At 38.3% G+C, this 17,388-nt stretch overlaps 1 protein-coding gene across 2 annotated transcripts in view; it reads left to right on the top strand.

Moving 5' to 3' along the window:
• The window catches only part of RELN (reelin), a 522,571-nt gene that overhangs the window by 485,317 nt on the left and 19,866 nt on the right, over window positions 1-17,388 (top strand). For both annotated transcript variants that reach the window (XM_003318728.5, XM_054656222.2), the window contains exons 52-58: window positions 5,587-5,801; window positions 7,905-8,082; window positions 10,561-10,736; window positions 10,887-10,993; window positions 12,049-12,291; window positions 12,919-13,094; window positions 16,778-16,851. In XM_003318728.5, the coding sequence (XP_003318776.2) occupies window positions 5,587-5,801; window positions 7,905-8,082; window positions 10,561-10,736; window positions 10,887-10,993; window positions 12,049-12,291; window positions 12,919-13,094; window positions 16,778-16,851 (1,169 nt within the window). The remainder of the gene's footprint in view (window positions 1-5,586; window positions 5,802-7,904; window positions 8,083-10,560; window positions 10,737-10,886; window positions 10,994-12,048; window positions 12,292-12,918; window positions 13,095-16,777; window positions 16,852-17,388) is intronic.

Here is a 17,388-nt window from a genome sequence, read left to right as displayed (position 1 = left end):
CTTCAAAGCTGTCAGACAGGGACATTTAAGTCTGCAGAGGTTACTGCTGTCTTTTTGCTTGTCTGTGCCCTGAAGATGGGGTTTTCTAAATACACAATCATGTCATCTGTAAACAGAGACAATTTGACTTCCTCTTTTCCTAACTGAATACCCTTTATTTCTTTCTCTTGCCTGATTGCCCTGGCCAGAATTTCCAATACTGTGTTGAATAGGAGAGAGAGCTAAAAGAGGGCATCCTTGACTTGTGCCTATTTTCAAAGGGAATGCTTCCAGTTTTTGCCCATTCAGTATGATATTGGCTGTGGATTTGTCATAAATAGCTATTATTTTGAGATATGTTCCATCAATACCTAGTTATTGAGTTTTTAACATGAAGGGCTATTGAATATTGGTGAAGGCCTTTTCTGCATCTATTGAGATAATTATGGCATTTTTGTCATTTATGTGTTGGATTATGTTTATTGATTTGTGTATGCTGAACCAGCCTTGTATCCCAGGGATGAAGCCAACTTGATCTTGGTTGGATTTGGTTTGCCAGTATTTTATCAAGGATTTTCACATCAATATTCATAAGGGATATTGGCCTGAAATTTTCTTTTTTTGTGGTGTCTCTGCCAGGTTTTGGTAGCAGGATGATGCTGGCCTCATAAAATGAGTTAGGGGGGATTCCCTCTTTTTCTGTTGTTTGGAATAGTTTTAGAAGGAACGGTACCAGTTTCTCTTTGTACCTCTGGTAGAATACAGCTGTGAATCCACCTGGTCCTGGGCTTTGTTTAGTAGGCTATTAATTACTGCCTCAATTTCAGAACTTGTTATTGGTCTATTCAGGGAATCGACTTCTTCCTGGTTTAGTCTTGGGAGGGTGTATGTGTCGAGGAATTTATCCATTTCTTCTAGATTTTCTAGTTTATTTGCATAGATGTGTTTATAGTATTCTCTGATGGTAGTTTGTATTTCTGTGGGATCAGTGGTGATATCCCCTTTATCATTTTTTATTGTGTCTATTTGATCCTTCTCTCTTTTCTTCCTTATTCATCTCACTAGTGGTCCATCTCTTTTGTTGATCTTTTCAAAAAACCAGCTCCTGGATTCATTGATTATTTTGAAGGGTTTTTTGTGTCTCTATCTCCTTCAGTTCTGCTCTGATCTTAGTTATTTCTTGTCTTCTGCTAGCTTTTGAATGTGTTTGCTCCTGCTTCTCTAGTTCTTTTAATTGTGATGTTAGGGTGTCAGTTTTAGATCTTTCCTGCTTTCTCTTGTGGGCATTTAGTGCTATAAATTTCCCTCTACACACTGCTTTAAATGTGTCCCAGAGATTCTGGTATGTTGTGTCTTTGTTCTTATTGGTTTCAAAGAACATCTTTATTTCTGCCTTCATTTCGTTATGTACCCAGTAGTCATTCAGGAGCAGATTGTTCAATTTCCATGTAGTTGTGTGGATTTGAGTGAGTTTCTTAATCCTGAGTTCTAATTTGATTGCACTGTGGTCTGAGAGACAGTTTGTTATGATTTCCGCTCTTTTGCATTTGCTGAGGAGTGCTTTACTTCCAATTATGTGGTCAATTTTGGAATAAGTGCAATATGGTGCTAAGAAGAATGTATATTCTGTTGATTTGAGGTGGAGAGTTCTGTAGATGTCTATTAGATCCGCTTGGTCCAGAGGTGACTTCCAAGTCCTAGATATCCTTGTTAATTTTCTGTCTCATTGATCTAATATTGACAGTGGGGTGTTAAAAATCTCCCATTATTATTGTGTGGGAGTCTAAGTCTCTTTGTAGGTCTCTAAGAAGTTGCTTTATGAATCTGGGTCCTCTGTATTGGGTGCATATATATTTAGAACAGCTAGCTCTTCTTGTTGCGTTGATTCCTTTACCATTATGTAAAGGAGTCTTTGTCTCTTTTGACCTTTGTTGGTTTAAAGTCTGTTTTATCAGAAACTAGGATTGCAACCCCTGCTTTTTTGTGCTTTCCGTTTGCTTGATAAATATTCCTCCATCCCTTTATTTTGAGCCTATGTATGTCTTTGCACATGAGATGGGTCTTGACTCTTTATCCAGTTTGCCAATCTGTGTCTTTTAATTGGGGCATTTAGCCCATTTACATTTAAGGTTAATATTGTTATGTGTGAATTTGATCCTGTCATTATGATGCTAGCTGGTTATTTTGCCCATTAGTTGATGCAGTTTATCCAAAGCATCAATGGTCTTTACAATTTGGTATGTTTTTGCAGTGGCTGGTACTGGTTGTTCCTTTCCATGTTTAGTGCTTCCTTCAGGAGCTCTTGTAAGGCAGGCCTGGTGGTGACAAAAATCTCTCAGCATTTGCTTGTCTGTAAAGGATTTTATTTATCCTTCGCTTATGAAGCTTAGTTTAGCTGGATATGAAATTCTGGATTGAAAACTCTTTTCTTTAAGAATGTTGAATATTGGCCTCCACTCTCTTCTGGCTTGTAGGGTTTCTGCAGGGAGATCTGCTGTTAGTCTGATGGGCTTCCCTTTGTGGGTAACCCGACCTTTCTCTCTTGCTGCCCTTAACATTTTTTCCTTCATTTCAACCTTGGTGAATCTGACGATCATGTGTCTTTGTGGTGTTCTCTGTATTTCCTGAATTTGAATGTTGGCCTGCCTTGCTAGGTTGGGGAAGTTCTCCTGGATAATATCCTGAAGAGTGTTTTCCAACTTGGTTCCATTCTCCCCATCACTTTCAGATACACTGATGAAACATAGATTTGGTCTTTTCACATAGTCCCATATTTCTTGGAGGCTTTGTTTCTTTTCACTCTTTTTTCTCTAATGTTGTCTTCCCACTTTATTTCATTGATTTGATCTTCATTCTCTGATATTCTTTCCTCCACTTGATCGATTCGGCTATTGATACTTGTGTATGCTTCACGAAGTTCTCGTGCTGTGTTTTTCAGCTCCATCAGGTCATTTATATTCTTCTCTAAACTCGTTATTCTAGTTAGCAGTCCCTCTAACATTTTTTCAAGGTTCTTATAGCTTCCTTGCATTGGGTTAGAACATGCGCCTTTAGCTTGGAGGAGTTTGTTATTACCCACCTTCTGAAGCCTACTTCTGTCAATTTGCCAAACTCATTCTCCATCCCGTTTTGTTCCCTTGCTGGCAAGGAGTTGTGATCCTTTGGAGGAGAAGAGGCATTCTGGCTTTTGGAATTTTCTGGCTTTTGGAATTTTCAGCCTTTTTGCGCTGGTTTCTCCCCATCTTCGTGGATTTATCTACCTTTGGTCTTTGATGTTGGTGACCTTAGGATGGGGTCTATGAGTGGACCTCCTTTTTGTTGGTATTGATACTATTCCTTTCTGTTTGTTTTCCTTCTGGCAGTCAGGCCCCTCTGCTGCAGGTCTCCTGCAGTTTGCTGGAGGTCCACTCCAGACCCTGTTTGCCTAGGTATCACCAACAGAGGCTACAGAACAGCAAAGATTGCTGCCTGTTTCTTCCTCTGGAAGCTTCGTCCCAGAGGGGCACCCGCCAGATGCCAGCCGGAGCTCTCCTGTATGAGGTGTCTGTCGGCCCCTACTGGGAGATGTCTCCCAATCAGGATACACAGGGATCAGGGTTTCACTTGAGGAGGCAGTCTGTCCCTTATCAGAGCTCAAATGCTGTGCTGGGAGAACCGCTGCTCTCTTCAGAGCTGTCAAGCAGGGACGTTTAAGTTTGCTGAAGCTGTGCCCACAGCACCCCTTCCCCCAGGAGCTCTATCCCAGGGAGATGGAAGTTTTATCTATAAGTCCCTGACTGGGGCTGCTGCATTTTTTTCAGAGATGCCCTGCTCAGAGAGGAGGAATCTAGAGTGGCAGTTGGCCTTGCTGAGCTGAGGCGGGCTCCACCCATTTCAAACTTCTGGGTGGCTCTGTTTACACAGTGAAGGGAAAACCACCTACTCAAGCCTCAGTAATGGCAGACGCCCCTCCCCCAACCAAGCTCGAGCATCCCAGTTCGACCTCAGACTGCAGTGTTGGCAGCAAGAATTTCAAGCCAGTGAATCTTACCTTGCTGGGCTCCGTGGGGGTGGGACTCACTGAGCCAGGCACTGAAGGGAATGTCCTGGTCTGCCAATTGCAAAGACTGTGGGAAAAGCGCAGTATCTGGGCCAGAGTGCACTGTTCCTCCCAGCACAGTCGCTCACGGCTTCCCTTGGCTAGGAAAGGGAAATCCCCCGACCCATTGTGGTTCTGCCACACTCTGCTTCAGCTCACCCTCCATGGGCTGCACCCACTGTCCAACCAGTCCCAATGAGATGAACCGGGTACCTCAGTTGGAAATGCCGAAATCACCCACCTTCTGCATTGATCTTGCTGGGAGCTGCAGACTGGAGCTGTTCCTATTCAGCCATCTTGCCAGCTGTCTCTCAAGCTGAAACTTTTATAAGAGTAAATGTGTTCCTGCTCAGGATGAAATACTGATAGAGAAAAATATCAACAATAAAAATGTAGGATACTGATTATAACTCCCTGAGTTAAATCATTATGACTTAAGCAATTTGTTTCAACAAGAGAAAATTAAAGCTATAATGGTTATTTCTACTTTTTTTCCTCTTACCCATCTCTCTATTAATACTAACTATAACTTAGAAATTTAGGTGAAATAAGACCTTTTTTTCTGAGATGGAGTCTTGCTCTGTTGCCCAGGCTAGAGTGCAGTGGCGTAATCTTGGTTCACTGCAACCTCTGCCTCCCGGGTTCAGACGATTCTCCTGCCTCAGGCTCCTGAGTAGCTGGGATTACAGGTGCACGCCACCATGCCCAGCTAATTTTTGTATTTTTAGTAGGGACAGGGTTTCACCATGTTGGTCAGGCTGGTCTCAAACTCCTGATCCACCCGTCTCGGCCTCCCAAAGTGCTGGGATTACAGGCGTGAGCCATGGCACCCAGCCTCTAGTTTTTTTTTTTTTTTTTTTTTTTTTTACAAGAACATTTGGATGTTTCTGGAGAAAAAAAATTATAGAAAACAAAGGCATGATTAGCATTAATGTCAACATCAATTTTGGCTAATATTTAGGCCAAGATTTTATGTGAACCAATTTATTCTGTCTACCTAAATCCCACTGTATTAACAGCAGTGTCACATCATGGCTATCACCATCAACGAAGGGTGCTGTGCCTTGTTAAACTACCTTCAGTTATTATTTCATCTTACTTGTCGTTGAAAGTGTTGTATTGAGAGTCATAAACTGTACAACAAAATAGTAAAATTGGTAAAGCTGTTAGCTATTCCTCTTGGTTAAGTATTCTGCCAAATAGAAATGCCAGACCATTAGCACAACTAACAGTTTGTAGGAGTGAGCCCAGGCCTTCCAAGGCATTCAGCCAGCGTGGCAGAAGCACGGGGTCTGAGTTTCTCTCCAAACCCCCTACACAATATATTTGGCACTTTCTATAATTTGTCACCTGGGGCAATCATGGTGACTTTCTCTGTCCATTAGCAGAACAAATAATGAATCTGAAAATACAGGATGGATGTGGTACAGTGTATATCAAGTGATCAGCAGCTTTTTTGCTGCCAAGTCCTTGGAGAAGAATCATATAATATAGTTTTAATACCTTGATCTTGTTTTTCTGTTTATTAGATCTCAGTTGGATGTAAGGTGTCTGAAAAAATTGCCCAGAATCAAATTCATGTGCAGTATTCTACTGACTTCGGTGTGAGTTGGAATTATCTGGTCCCTCAGTGCTTGCCTGCTGACCCAAAATGCTCTGGAAGTGTTTCTCAGCCATCTGTATTCTTTCCAACTAAAGGGTGGAAAAGGATCACCTACCCACTTCCTGAAAGCTTAGTGGGAAAGTAAGTAGAAAACTACAACAAAGCCTGGTTCCAAGCATCCAGAAGGTACACCATTAGGTACACTGTTGTCATGCCTGAAATTATGTGTATTTGTGGGTAAAGTGCTTTCTTTCTCCCTAACTCTAAAGGTTCTCTAATTGGTTACTTTCATCATAACTTCCATGACGAGCTAACTTCAGACCTCAATTTGTAATCCTCAGACTTGGCAATATGGGCTTTCGCAGACTCTCATTTTCTAAACCTCAGTATCTTAAAATGGGAACAGAGCAATAGTGATGGCCTTGGAGCCAGATGAAAAGGTGTACCCTACCTTCTCAACCTTGTAGACTGTGGACCTCTGTGCACTATATACTTTCCACATTATTGCCTTATCAATCCATGATAGACAGAGCCAGGAGCAAATCCTAACTCATCATGCTATTTCTACCAGTGTGACTTATAGGATCCATTTTTCTCTTATCAAAGCATTGTATTCTGATCCTGCAGTGAGAGGTAATTAGCCTGGACCAGTGATGAGCAGAGGTGATTAAACCTTGCTCTGCAAAGTCTGTGGATATATTAATTTAAGGCAATTCCAAAAGATTTCTCTTCTACTCTAAAAGTAAAGATACACAAAAGAAAATAACAGGTGCACCTAGACTGTATTAATCAGATAGTCTGACTAAACGAATCTTGTGAAACATAAAGAGTCTTTGAATAAAGTGCTTACGCACAGTTCCCAGTGTCCCATAGATATTATTATTACCACTCAGGGTTTTCTGGAATGTATCTAAAGAGCTTATTCAATTAACATACTAATATTCAATTAACATACTAAGGAATTAAATCAGGATGCTTTCAGCTGCAAGGAACAGAAAACCCAATTCAAACCAGCTCGAAATTTGTTATATCTATAATGAACGAATCCAAAGATAAGTGAACTCTAGGGCTGGTTGATTTGTAAGTTGAACGGTGTCTTCAGGGACAGCGTTCTTCCTTATTCTCTTAAGAGAATATCTGCTGTCCACGGCACTGGCGGCATACTCAGCTCTCTCAGGCTGGTTTTGCTATTGAACATGAGATGGCAGCCAGAGAACTGGGGCAGGATGCTTCCGTACTTACGTCCAGTGAGAAAGAAAGATAGTTGCTTTTGTTCCAAGACAGCCAGAACAAGCGCCACCTTGCATCCCACTGGTACCAATTAGCCACTCAATAGTTTAGTTAGGAAATGATTATTTCATGGATTATCTGGGGTGAAATGGATGCTGGGGACCCACCATGATGTCTATCACAGACTCATTTTCTCCTCCCATTCTGTTTTTGTAATAATGAGGTATAATTTACATTCAGTAAAATACATACATCTTAATTGTTCAGATCAATGAGTTTTTAGTTGTGTAACCCATGTAACCACCACATAAAACAAGATACAGAACATTTATATCACCCCAGAAAGTTCCTTCATGTACTTTGGATTCTTTAAACCAAAATAGTATGGCATATTTTAATATAAGGATAATTATGAGGCTTGTTTTTTCCCCCAGAAGACAGAGAAGAACAAAGATGAAATTAAAATCTCAAAGAAAATGTCCTTTAATATAACCCTTTCAAAATTGTTTTCTAATTAGCATAGTTACTCTGAGAATATTGATTGTCTTCAGGGAATTCAGAAAATGCTGCCTCCCAACCGCCTGAGGGCTGTGTGTATGCTGACAAGGCTCTTGCCAAAGGCATCACTCACCTTCTCTACAATTTCAGAAATGCAATTAGTGAATCTAAATTGCATCATGACCACGGAACTCCAATTCAGAAGAAACCTGATTTATGAAAGTTACAGATTTGTGTATTTAAATATTTCTATTTATTTCTTGACACAGAGATTCCACTGATTTAATTTTGTTGTGCAAGTGTGCTCAGATATTCTGAAATTTCAATAAAACCAGCTTGAAAGTTCCATTACTAGAAAGATAAGAGTGGTCAGAAAACATTTTTTATTAACCTATTTCATCTAGTAAGAGTATCTTAAATGTTTTTTCTCTTGAGTACTGAATACACATGCAGGACAATGGACCTAAATACAGTTAACTTTTGTTTTTCACTCCTTTGCTTTTGCATTGTCAATAGTCCGGTAAGGTTTAGGTTCTATCAGAAGTACTCAGACATGCAGTGGGCAATCGATAATTTCTACCTGGGCCCTGGATGCTTGGACAACTGCAGGGGCCATGGAGATTGCTTAAGGGAACAGTGCATCTGTGATCCGGGATACTCAGGGCCAAACTGCTACTTGACCCACACTCTGAAGGTAAGGGTAAAGCCCTGGACAAGAAGCATTACTCACATCATGGGCCATGCCTAGGAACCAACTTATGTATGAGACATAATCTATAACAATGTCCTTTGGGTCCCCCAGGAAAGAAAATCCTTTGAATAGAAACTTTAAAAATGTCTTACGTTTCCTAAGTACAAGAATATTAGGATCAAGTTCTAGTACAGTTTATCCAGTTCATAAAATGAGCCAGACTATATGGATTACAAATGATAAACACTCTGGGTTTCTTTTTTTTTTCTTAAGCAGACTATTTTTAAAGTCAATATTAAGCCTTTTTTACTTCACTTTTTCAATTGATGTACTATTTGAAGGAAGATATTATTGTTATTGTTATGAAATAAAGCAAATAATATACATTATCACAAAAGACCAAATTTTCAAAAAGGCCTAAACAGTACCTGAATTTTTGTTTAGAAAATTCTGTGTTCTGATTCGTTGACTGCTGAAATGGGGTTGTGTATTAAGAATGGAGAGGTCACTTTTGAAAGCTTTAGCTATTACATCATTATTTAATATGCAAAGCAAATACAGTTCCCCAACACAGTTGCCATATATGCACTCTATTTCTGTGAATAAACATAGTGCATTTGTCATTACAATAACAGAAAAATGACTAGGCTAAAAAAAGCAAAATTCCTAGTGATTGAAATCCAACATATGAGAGGCAACAATGTAAACCAAACCTGTTCTGTCATTTGTGTTTGTTCTAATACTTCAACTATGGAATTGAACATTTTTAAAATAAAATTGGAACAATGCTCATTTGTGTCTGAAGATGTAAGTACATTATTAACAAATGAGGTTACCACATGAAAAACAAAGCTTTATATACCACAGGTAATTAATAAACTTTTGAAAATCTAATTTCTTTCATGAGCACTCAAATTTTATTAGTATTCCTCAGTTGGATAAGAAATTGTACAAATCTATAAATTATAAACCCTGATTAAAATCTTCTAATGAAAGTTTACGTGGTTAACCATGCATTTCTTCTTCTAACACTTGTCTTCTTACAAGCTTTCAATTATAAAACGTATTCATTTGCTATCCATTAGTGAGACTAAGGCAGACTGACATTTGACTGTATGTCTTTAACTACAGAATTGATTATCTTCTAAGTTTGAGAAAAAGAAACTGTTTAAATCATTTTAACTACACAGTAAGATAGAACTCTCCTTAAATGAAAAAATATAGGTTTTTCTGTATACAGTTATTGCATTGCAACTAGAACAAATTGGCTTTATGATATCTTTTCATCATTTTAAACAAGAAATGTGTCTCTACCTAATACAAATCTGCATTATGGATAAAATGAAAGTACTGTAGACAGAATGAATAGGGAAATTAAGACCTTGACTATGAGGAGATAAGCAAATTTTACAAAAAAATGTAGCCAAGAACCTTTATACTTTGTACACTCTCTGAAAAATAGATTTTCTGGTTGTCAATCATTCTTAGTTAAAAGGATAAACTGGAGACTCAGGGGAAAATATTGTATTCTAGATTTTGAGTACTTATCACCCTGCAACTTGGCCTGATAAACAGGTGAAACATCTTTCAAACTGCCTTCTAAGGTTTACTTTCTTTTGACTTACATAGAGAGATTTGGTTTCAAGTGTCCCTGCCTAACCATGTAGACCTTCAAGGTTCATTCTGTGCTAGAGGCTGAAGGATCCTGGCTGCCTGAAGCAGTCTCCAAAGTGAGGGCACACACACCAGGACAATCCATTGGGGAATGTCGGGGGGAAAGTGCTGGATTGCATGTTTATATTTTATCTTATTGCTTTCAAATTCCTTTTGGCATGTTTCATAATGTAATACATTACAATAATACTTTTATATACTATATAAACAAATATACATATTTGGGGGTATATGCTTAAATAACTTTTTACAAATAGAAGTGTTACTATAATATGGCCAGGCATGGTGGCTCACACCTGTAATTCCAGCACTCTGGGAGGCGGAGGTGGGCAGATCACTTGAGGTCAGGGATTCGAGACCAGCCTAGCCAACATGGTGAAACCCCATCTCTATGAAAAATACAAAAAATAGCCAGGTGTGGTGGCACACACCTGTAATCCCAGCTACTCAGGAGGCTGAGGCATGAGAATTGCTTGAACCCGGGAGGCAGAGGCTGCAGTTAGTTGAGATTGTGCCACTGTACTCCAGCCCAAGTGACAGAGCAAGACTTCGTCTCAAAAAAAAAATTGATATAGTCAACTTTACAATTATTTTAAATTTCAATTATGAAACATTATTTGAGCAGTTTAAATGATTGTCAATATATGACAGGAAAAAAGATTGTGGAAATAGCCTTTTTTAAACATCTTTGAAAAGCATTTGAAATCAGCTCTATTTTTTTTAAGTCCAAGACATCACTCTGTATTTTCTTAAATATTCCATAGTTATCTGAAATTGTTGTTTTAACCACATCTGGCTTATTTCCAGACTTTCCTGAAGGAACGCTTTGACAGTGAAGAAATCAAACCTGACTTATGGATGTCCTTAGAAGGTGGAAGTACTTGCACTGAGTGTGGAATTCTTGCCGAGGACACTGCACTCTATTTTGGGGGATCCACTGTGAGACAAGCGATTACACAAGATTTGGATCTTCGAGGTGCAAAGTAAGTCAATTTTTTGTTAGTTATTTCTATTGCAACATAGCAAATTGGTCCCAAAGCAAGGAACACTTGTATGGAAGAAATTATCCAGGATTGGAGTAGAGTATTTGTTCTAATGAATTATTCTGATGGATAAAATGTGCTTGCATTCAGGTTCCTGCAATACTGGGGGCGCATCGGTAGTGAGAACAACATGACCTCTTGCCATCGTCCCATCTGCCGGAAGGAAGGCGTGCTGTTGGACTACTCTACCGATGGAGGCATGTGTCAGGGGTGAAAACCACCCCTTGGAGCAGATTCCCAAATTCCATCCAACACCCTCAGAAAAGTCTCTGCAAAGCTTTGCTGACTTCACAGTTTGAATTGTGAAACTCACAAAGAAAAAGCTACAGATTTTGTTTGTATTACATGTTCCGTACAAGTGACTTCTGTGTTATGCAAAAAGGGAACGAGAGAAATCACATTAAAAATAAAGTCCAAACTTTATGAATAAAGAAAACAACCTCTATGCTTTACTGAAGCTTGAGTGATACAATTAAGAAATACATTTTGTATGATTTCCAAGTAAAAGATCATTTTTAAAACTTTAAAGCATTTTTAACAGCTTATGTGTAAATAAGCATGTAATAAATGCTATAATCTATAGAAATCTTCTAAAATTGTGAAAAAAAAGTCTGATTTTGTGAGTTTGTCATAGAATATTTTAACAGAATTCTGTTTTGTTATTCTGAAGTAGCTAAAACCAGACCAGTAATACCATGGTGTCTTTAGAAAAATCTACTTTAGCAGATAGATATCATTCTTAATAACTAGCTAATTAACAGATGACCCTAAAGTATTTTAAAGTATTTGAAGGATGTTTTCTTAAGTAATTAAACATCCCACCTGCAATCTTATCAAGCAAGAAGAGATAAACTTTATACCAGTCCAAATAATTAAATTGCATAAAATTACAATAACTATTTTAATACTGAAAGCTATTGCCTAGAAACATGTAAAACATGGGTGTATCTCATTATTTGTGAGAAATAAGAATTTAGAACTAAATTTTAAAAGCAAAACATAACTTATTTTTACTTCAGTGTTTTTATGTTGGCCAACTCTTTCGAAATATCCTTCCCCTCATATCATTAGCCTCATACAGAAACAGTATTTATAAGTAGTGAATACCTAATATCAAAGTCAGAAAAATCAGTTGTCATTTCCTGGCTGAAAATTTCTTTGGGAAGTTCACAGTATCTGAAGTATACTGGTGGTTTATGAGGAGGCAGGAGATTCTAGATATATTGCTATGTTGGTATATTTGTTATTATAGGAATTACCTGGACTTTGCTCCATGAGATGGATTACCAGAAATACATTTCTGTTAGACACGACTACATACTTCTTCCTGAAGATACCCTCACCAACACAACTCGACTTCGCTGGTGGCAGCCTTTTGTGATCAGCAATGGAATTGTGGTCTCTGGGGTGGAGCGTGCTCAGTGGGCACTGGACAACATTTTGATTGGTGGAGCAGAAATCAATCCCAGCCAATTGGTGGACACTTTCGATGATGGTAAGAAACAAGACATTAAAAAATTTTCTTTCCTGTGAGCCATTTTTCTGCTTATGTCTTCAGATAGATTAGCACATGAAAAGCATTTATAAGAGTGCCTAGCCCATACTCCTGCTCAACAAATGTTAGCTGTTATTTTGCCCAGTGGTTTATAAATCTTCAAAGTTGGCTGCTTTTTGAAATGTCCACTGAGCATTCAATAAATCATGTTAAAGACTCAATGTCTGGCTTTAAATATAATTTGAAATTTCAATACCCCAAAATAATTTTAGTTTCTTTAGTAATTAATGTGTCACAGAAATACTTAATGCACTGGCTGACAAAGTGTATCAAGAACTTTTCGGTGCTAGGTTACCTAGACTAGCAATTACATTTTAAAAGTACGGTAATCATTATACTACCATTTAATAGTCTTGTCAAAGTTTGATTTCTCACGTTGGATTTATGCATTATCCCAGTTAAATAAAATAAAAATCAATCCTAAAGTGTAAGCAGAAAGCTAGTAGAGCATAAAAATTTAAGGAATTCAACAATAAATCGGTCAGTTCAAGAGAATAATATGCCATATTGCTTCCAATTTTCCTCAAGAGAATAATATGCCATATTGCTTCCAATTTTCCTTAACAGAAGGCACTTCCCATGAAGAAAACTGGAGTTTTTACCCTAATGCTGTAAGGACAGCAGGATTTTGTGGCAATCCATCCTTTCACCTCTATTGGCCAAATAAAAAGAAGGACAAGACTCACAATGCTCTCTCCTCCCGAGAACTCATTATACAGCCAGGATACATGATGCAGTTTAAAGTAAGGAAAAGTGGCTCTTTAAAACAGAAAGTAGCATTGCATTTGGGGCCTCGAGGGAGAATGGTTATTCAGACAACTATAAGGAAATGACTGATATTATTCATTAAAAAAGACTATCTTATGAATAAAAGAGGTCATCTTTTGCAAAGACCTTTATTCAAGTATGATTACTTGAGGATAGATAAAATCCCTGAAAATGTTGGGACACAGCAAGAAATGTAACTATTAGGCTGGTGCAAAAGTAATTGCAGGCCGGGTGCAGTGGCTCACGCCTATAATCCCACCACTTTGGGAGGCTGGGGCAGGAGGATCACTTGAGGCCAAGAGGCCAGGAGCTCCAGACTAGCCTGGCCAACACGGCAAAACCTTGTCTCTATAAAAAAATAAATAAAATAAAAAAGCCGGTCGTGGTAGTGCACACCTGTAATCCCAGCTACTTGGGAGGCTGAGAAATAATAATCGCTGAAACCTGAGAGGCAAGATCATACCACTGCACTCTGGGCGACAGAACGAGATTCTGTCTCAAAAAAAAAAAAAAAAAGGAATTACTTTTAATGCCAATTCTTTTAATGGCAAAAACCGCAATTACTTTTACACCAACTGAATATATTCTATCTTATATATGTAATCTGGATTTCAGTCTCCCTACCCTTGTAAATAGAAAGCTCAAATAGGGCACTCTGCCTACTTCTAGCTCTACTCTGTAACACTATCTCCTTTTTATGTTGCACAATTCTCTCTCTCTCCCTTCCCTTCCTCTGTCTCTCTCCTTCCTCTTTATCTTACTCCATGCCTATTATGTGCATTGAGCCATTTTTTCTCCATCTATTTTTTTTCCAGTGTATCTTTCTATTTTCTTGTGTCTCTGACTTCATATGCCTATACTACATTAGTCCTGTTGGAACTTCCTAAATCCTCAAAAAATTAAGGAGGACTCTCAAATATTTTAAACTGAATACTTGATTCATATAGGATGAAAGTGAAGACATAAATAATTAATAGACACTCAGAGAAAGGCAAAGCAATATCAATTGATGTATCTCTATTGCAAACACCTGTAATCCCAGCACTTTGGGAGGCCAAGGAGGAAGGATCTCTGAGGCCAAGAGTTCAAGACCAGCCTGGGAAACATAGCAAGACCCCTATCTCTACAAAAAAAAAAAAAAAAAAAAAAATTAGCTGGGCGTGGTGGCATGTACCTGTAGTCCTAGCTGCTCAGGAAGCTGAGGCACAAGAATCACTCGAGCCCAGTGGTTGGAGGTTACAGTGAGCTATGATCCCACTACTGCACTCCAGCTAGGGCAACAGAACAAGACCATATCTCACACACACACACACACACACATACACAAGTCATTACAGAAATGTATTGTATTACTAGGTCATTTTAAAGACATCAGTTATTCTAATACCCTTTTTTGATGTACTACAATGACAGTTAATAGTAAAAATCCTTATTAGCAGAAATAAAAATGTATTTGCTTTTTGCCTCAGCTCTATGTTAAACTCTCCTTTAGAGACTGGAGGGTAAGGCAAGCTCCCCAAATGCTACCACTCCTTCAGGAGTATTCTTAGCTTAGTGATATGAAGAAGTGTTATACTTCCTCTACTTCTAAGCCCTGTTCCTTAAGAGTGAAGATTTTCCCTCTCCCAGGTTCACATTGTGGCCCAGATCAAAGGTATTATATTTGATTGAGTTGATTGGAGCCTCCTCTTTTGTTACTTCTGTAACAGAAGTAACTGCACTGAAGAGACTGGTCTCTCTTTCTATAACCAAGGCAATTTCTTTAGGAAAAAAAGAGAGTCTATCCTCAAAAATTTAGTAAAGTATCACTAAAACTACATACCTGAAAGTCACCAGAGACTTACCGTACCCAATATCAACAGTTTTTGCACATTCCCCACCTTCTCTTTCCTCTCTACACTATTTGACACTGTTATTCTTGCCCTCTTCAACCTGTGGAATTCTCTTTCCCCTAGGCTTCTGGGTTCTCTGCTCGTTCTCCTTTTACCTCTTTGATATCTGTTATCTTCTTATGGCTTTTCTCCCCTCAGCCCTCTAAATGTCAGCATTTCTCAGTATGTATCAACTTTCTTCTCTCTCCATAGACATTCTCACCATCAGGAATTGTATCCAATCATCTAGCTTCAAGAATCATATCTTGAAGAGCAAATTTCAAATCTGCACATCCAACCTTGACTGGCTAACAATTAATTCAATATTTTAATAGCCCCTACACATTTCTACACCTTTGCACATTGGCACCTCAACTGAATGTGTCTAACGGTGCACTTAATATCTTCCCTCACCATACCAACTCCTCTTTCTGATTTTCCTGTTTTTGTCGATGGCACCACCATTCACCTAGTAACTAGCTTGAAATGTTCAACTAGGCGTTGATTTTTCACTTTTCATATCTAATCAGTGACTACATCCTTTGAATTCTACTTTCCAGTGTTCCTGGTATCCATCCAATCTTCTCTGTTTGCACTATCACCACCTCCTTTCTGGCCCTAACTAAATCAACAGTTGACTAAGTACTCTTTTCACTCCCAATCTCTCTCTCTCCACTCCTATCTGTCTTTGACATCATGGTCAGATTGATCTTTATAAAGCATATCTCTAAGCAGCACATCATTCCACAGAAACCTTTAATGACTCTCCATCACTTACCAAATTAAGGTCAAACACCTTAGGCTGCAGCTTCTGGTCTGCCAAATTCAACCGATCATTCTAACCTCATCTCTGAATATTTCATATACGATATACTTGGACCAAAACATGCTATATACTGTGCTCTTGATGTCCCACCATGATTCCCTACTTTGTCTTCACTCACACTCTTTCTTTCACCTAAATATCTTTTTCCTATCTCTACCTCTCACACTCTTCCCAGTCTTCAGGGGCAGCTCGCATGTACCCTATCTGATTATTTTCTAATCCACTGAATCAAATGCTATCTCCTTTGAAGCACCACAGCATTATATTTGTGTATTATGATTCCCACTATCATTATGCTTCTTATTCTCTCTCTGAATTTAGAGTTGTTTTATTCGTGACTGTATGGCCTGAAATTTTTAACACTAACCTTCCCTAGTTATCAGTGCTGAAATAGGACATGATTAAATAGATGATTAGGACTTAAATTTGAATCACCAAATTTTTATAGCATTTATGTATTATTAATGATTCAAACATTTAATTGCATATAATATGGAAAGCTTTCATTCATATGGAAATACAGAAAACCCCAAGAACGAATATTAAGTAATTAAAATTGCTGATTTTAATTCCAAATAAAAATAGTAACAATCAAGAAAGTTAGGCTATCAATGAAATTGTTTTGAATCAGTGATACTTTCAGTTTCTGTCTATAAATTTGACTAATGTTACTTTCTTTTTGGCCAGTTTATCTTACCCAGATTTGTGATTAATTTTTTATTATACTAATTTAGTACATAGAAATGTAACTTTTAAAACCTTAATTTTTATCTCCATGCAAAATTGAACATCTTTAACAGAATCCAAAAGAATGTATTCTTGGTATCCCAGCAGGCTGCTCTATAAAAGCTTCTCTGAATATTACCTATCAGAGTAATAAATGGACGGATGGGATTTTTAATTAATGGAATTCAATATCATCTAATCTTACCTGTGTATTGATTGTTTATGTTTGTTTTAGATTGTGGTGGGTTGTGAAGCCACTTCTTGTGGTGACCTTCATTCCGTAATGCTGGAATACACTAAGGATGCAAGGTTTGTGAAATAATTTTTAACATTATCTTCAAACTTGAATACCCAATCCAAATGGTTGTCTTTTGTGTGTGTGTGTGTGTGTGTGTGTGTGTGTGTGTGAGAGAGAGAGAGAGAGAGAGAGAGAGAGAGAGAAAGACAGTTTCGCTCTTGTTGCCCAGGCTGGAGTGCAATGGTGGGATCTCGGCTCACCGCAACCTCCGCCTCCCGGGTTCAAGCGATTCTCCTGCCTCAGCCTCCTGAGTAGGTGGGATTACAGGCATGTGTCACCACGCCCAGCTTATTTTGTATTTTTAGTAGAGACGGGGTTTCTCCATGTTGGTCAGGCTGGTCTTGAACTCCCGACCTCAGGTGATCCGCCTGCCTCTGCCTCCCAAAGTGCTGGGAATTACAGGCTAAGGCAGTTGCTTACAGAGGAATAACCCTATATCTTAAAAGTGGTAGTTCGTGCATATTTTTATATAAATTTCACTTGTACAAAATGTATACATATGTCTTATTTTCAAAATTTTCCTTCAAACCAAAAAAATCCATTTTCAT

Source organism: Pan troglodytes, chromosome 6, assembly GCF_028858775.2.
Source record: "Pan troglodytes isolate AG18354 chromosome 6, NHGRI_mPanTro3-v2.0_pri, whole genome shotgun sequence".
In the NCBI taxonomy this organism is placed as follows: domain Eukaryota; kingdom Metazoa; phylum Chordata; class Mammalia; order Primates; family Hominidae; genus Pan; species Pan troglodytes.
The sequence above is the reverse complement of the archived record's forward strand: the minus strand, read 5'-3'. Positions and strand labels throughout refer to the sequence as shown.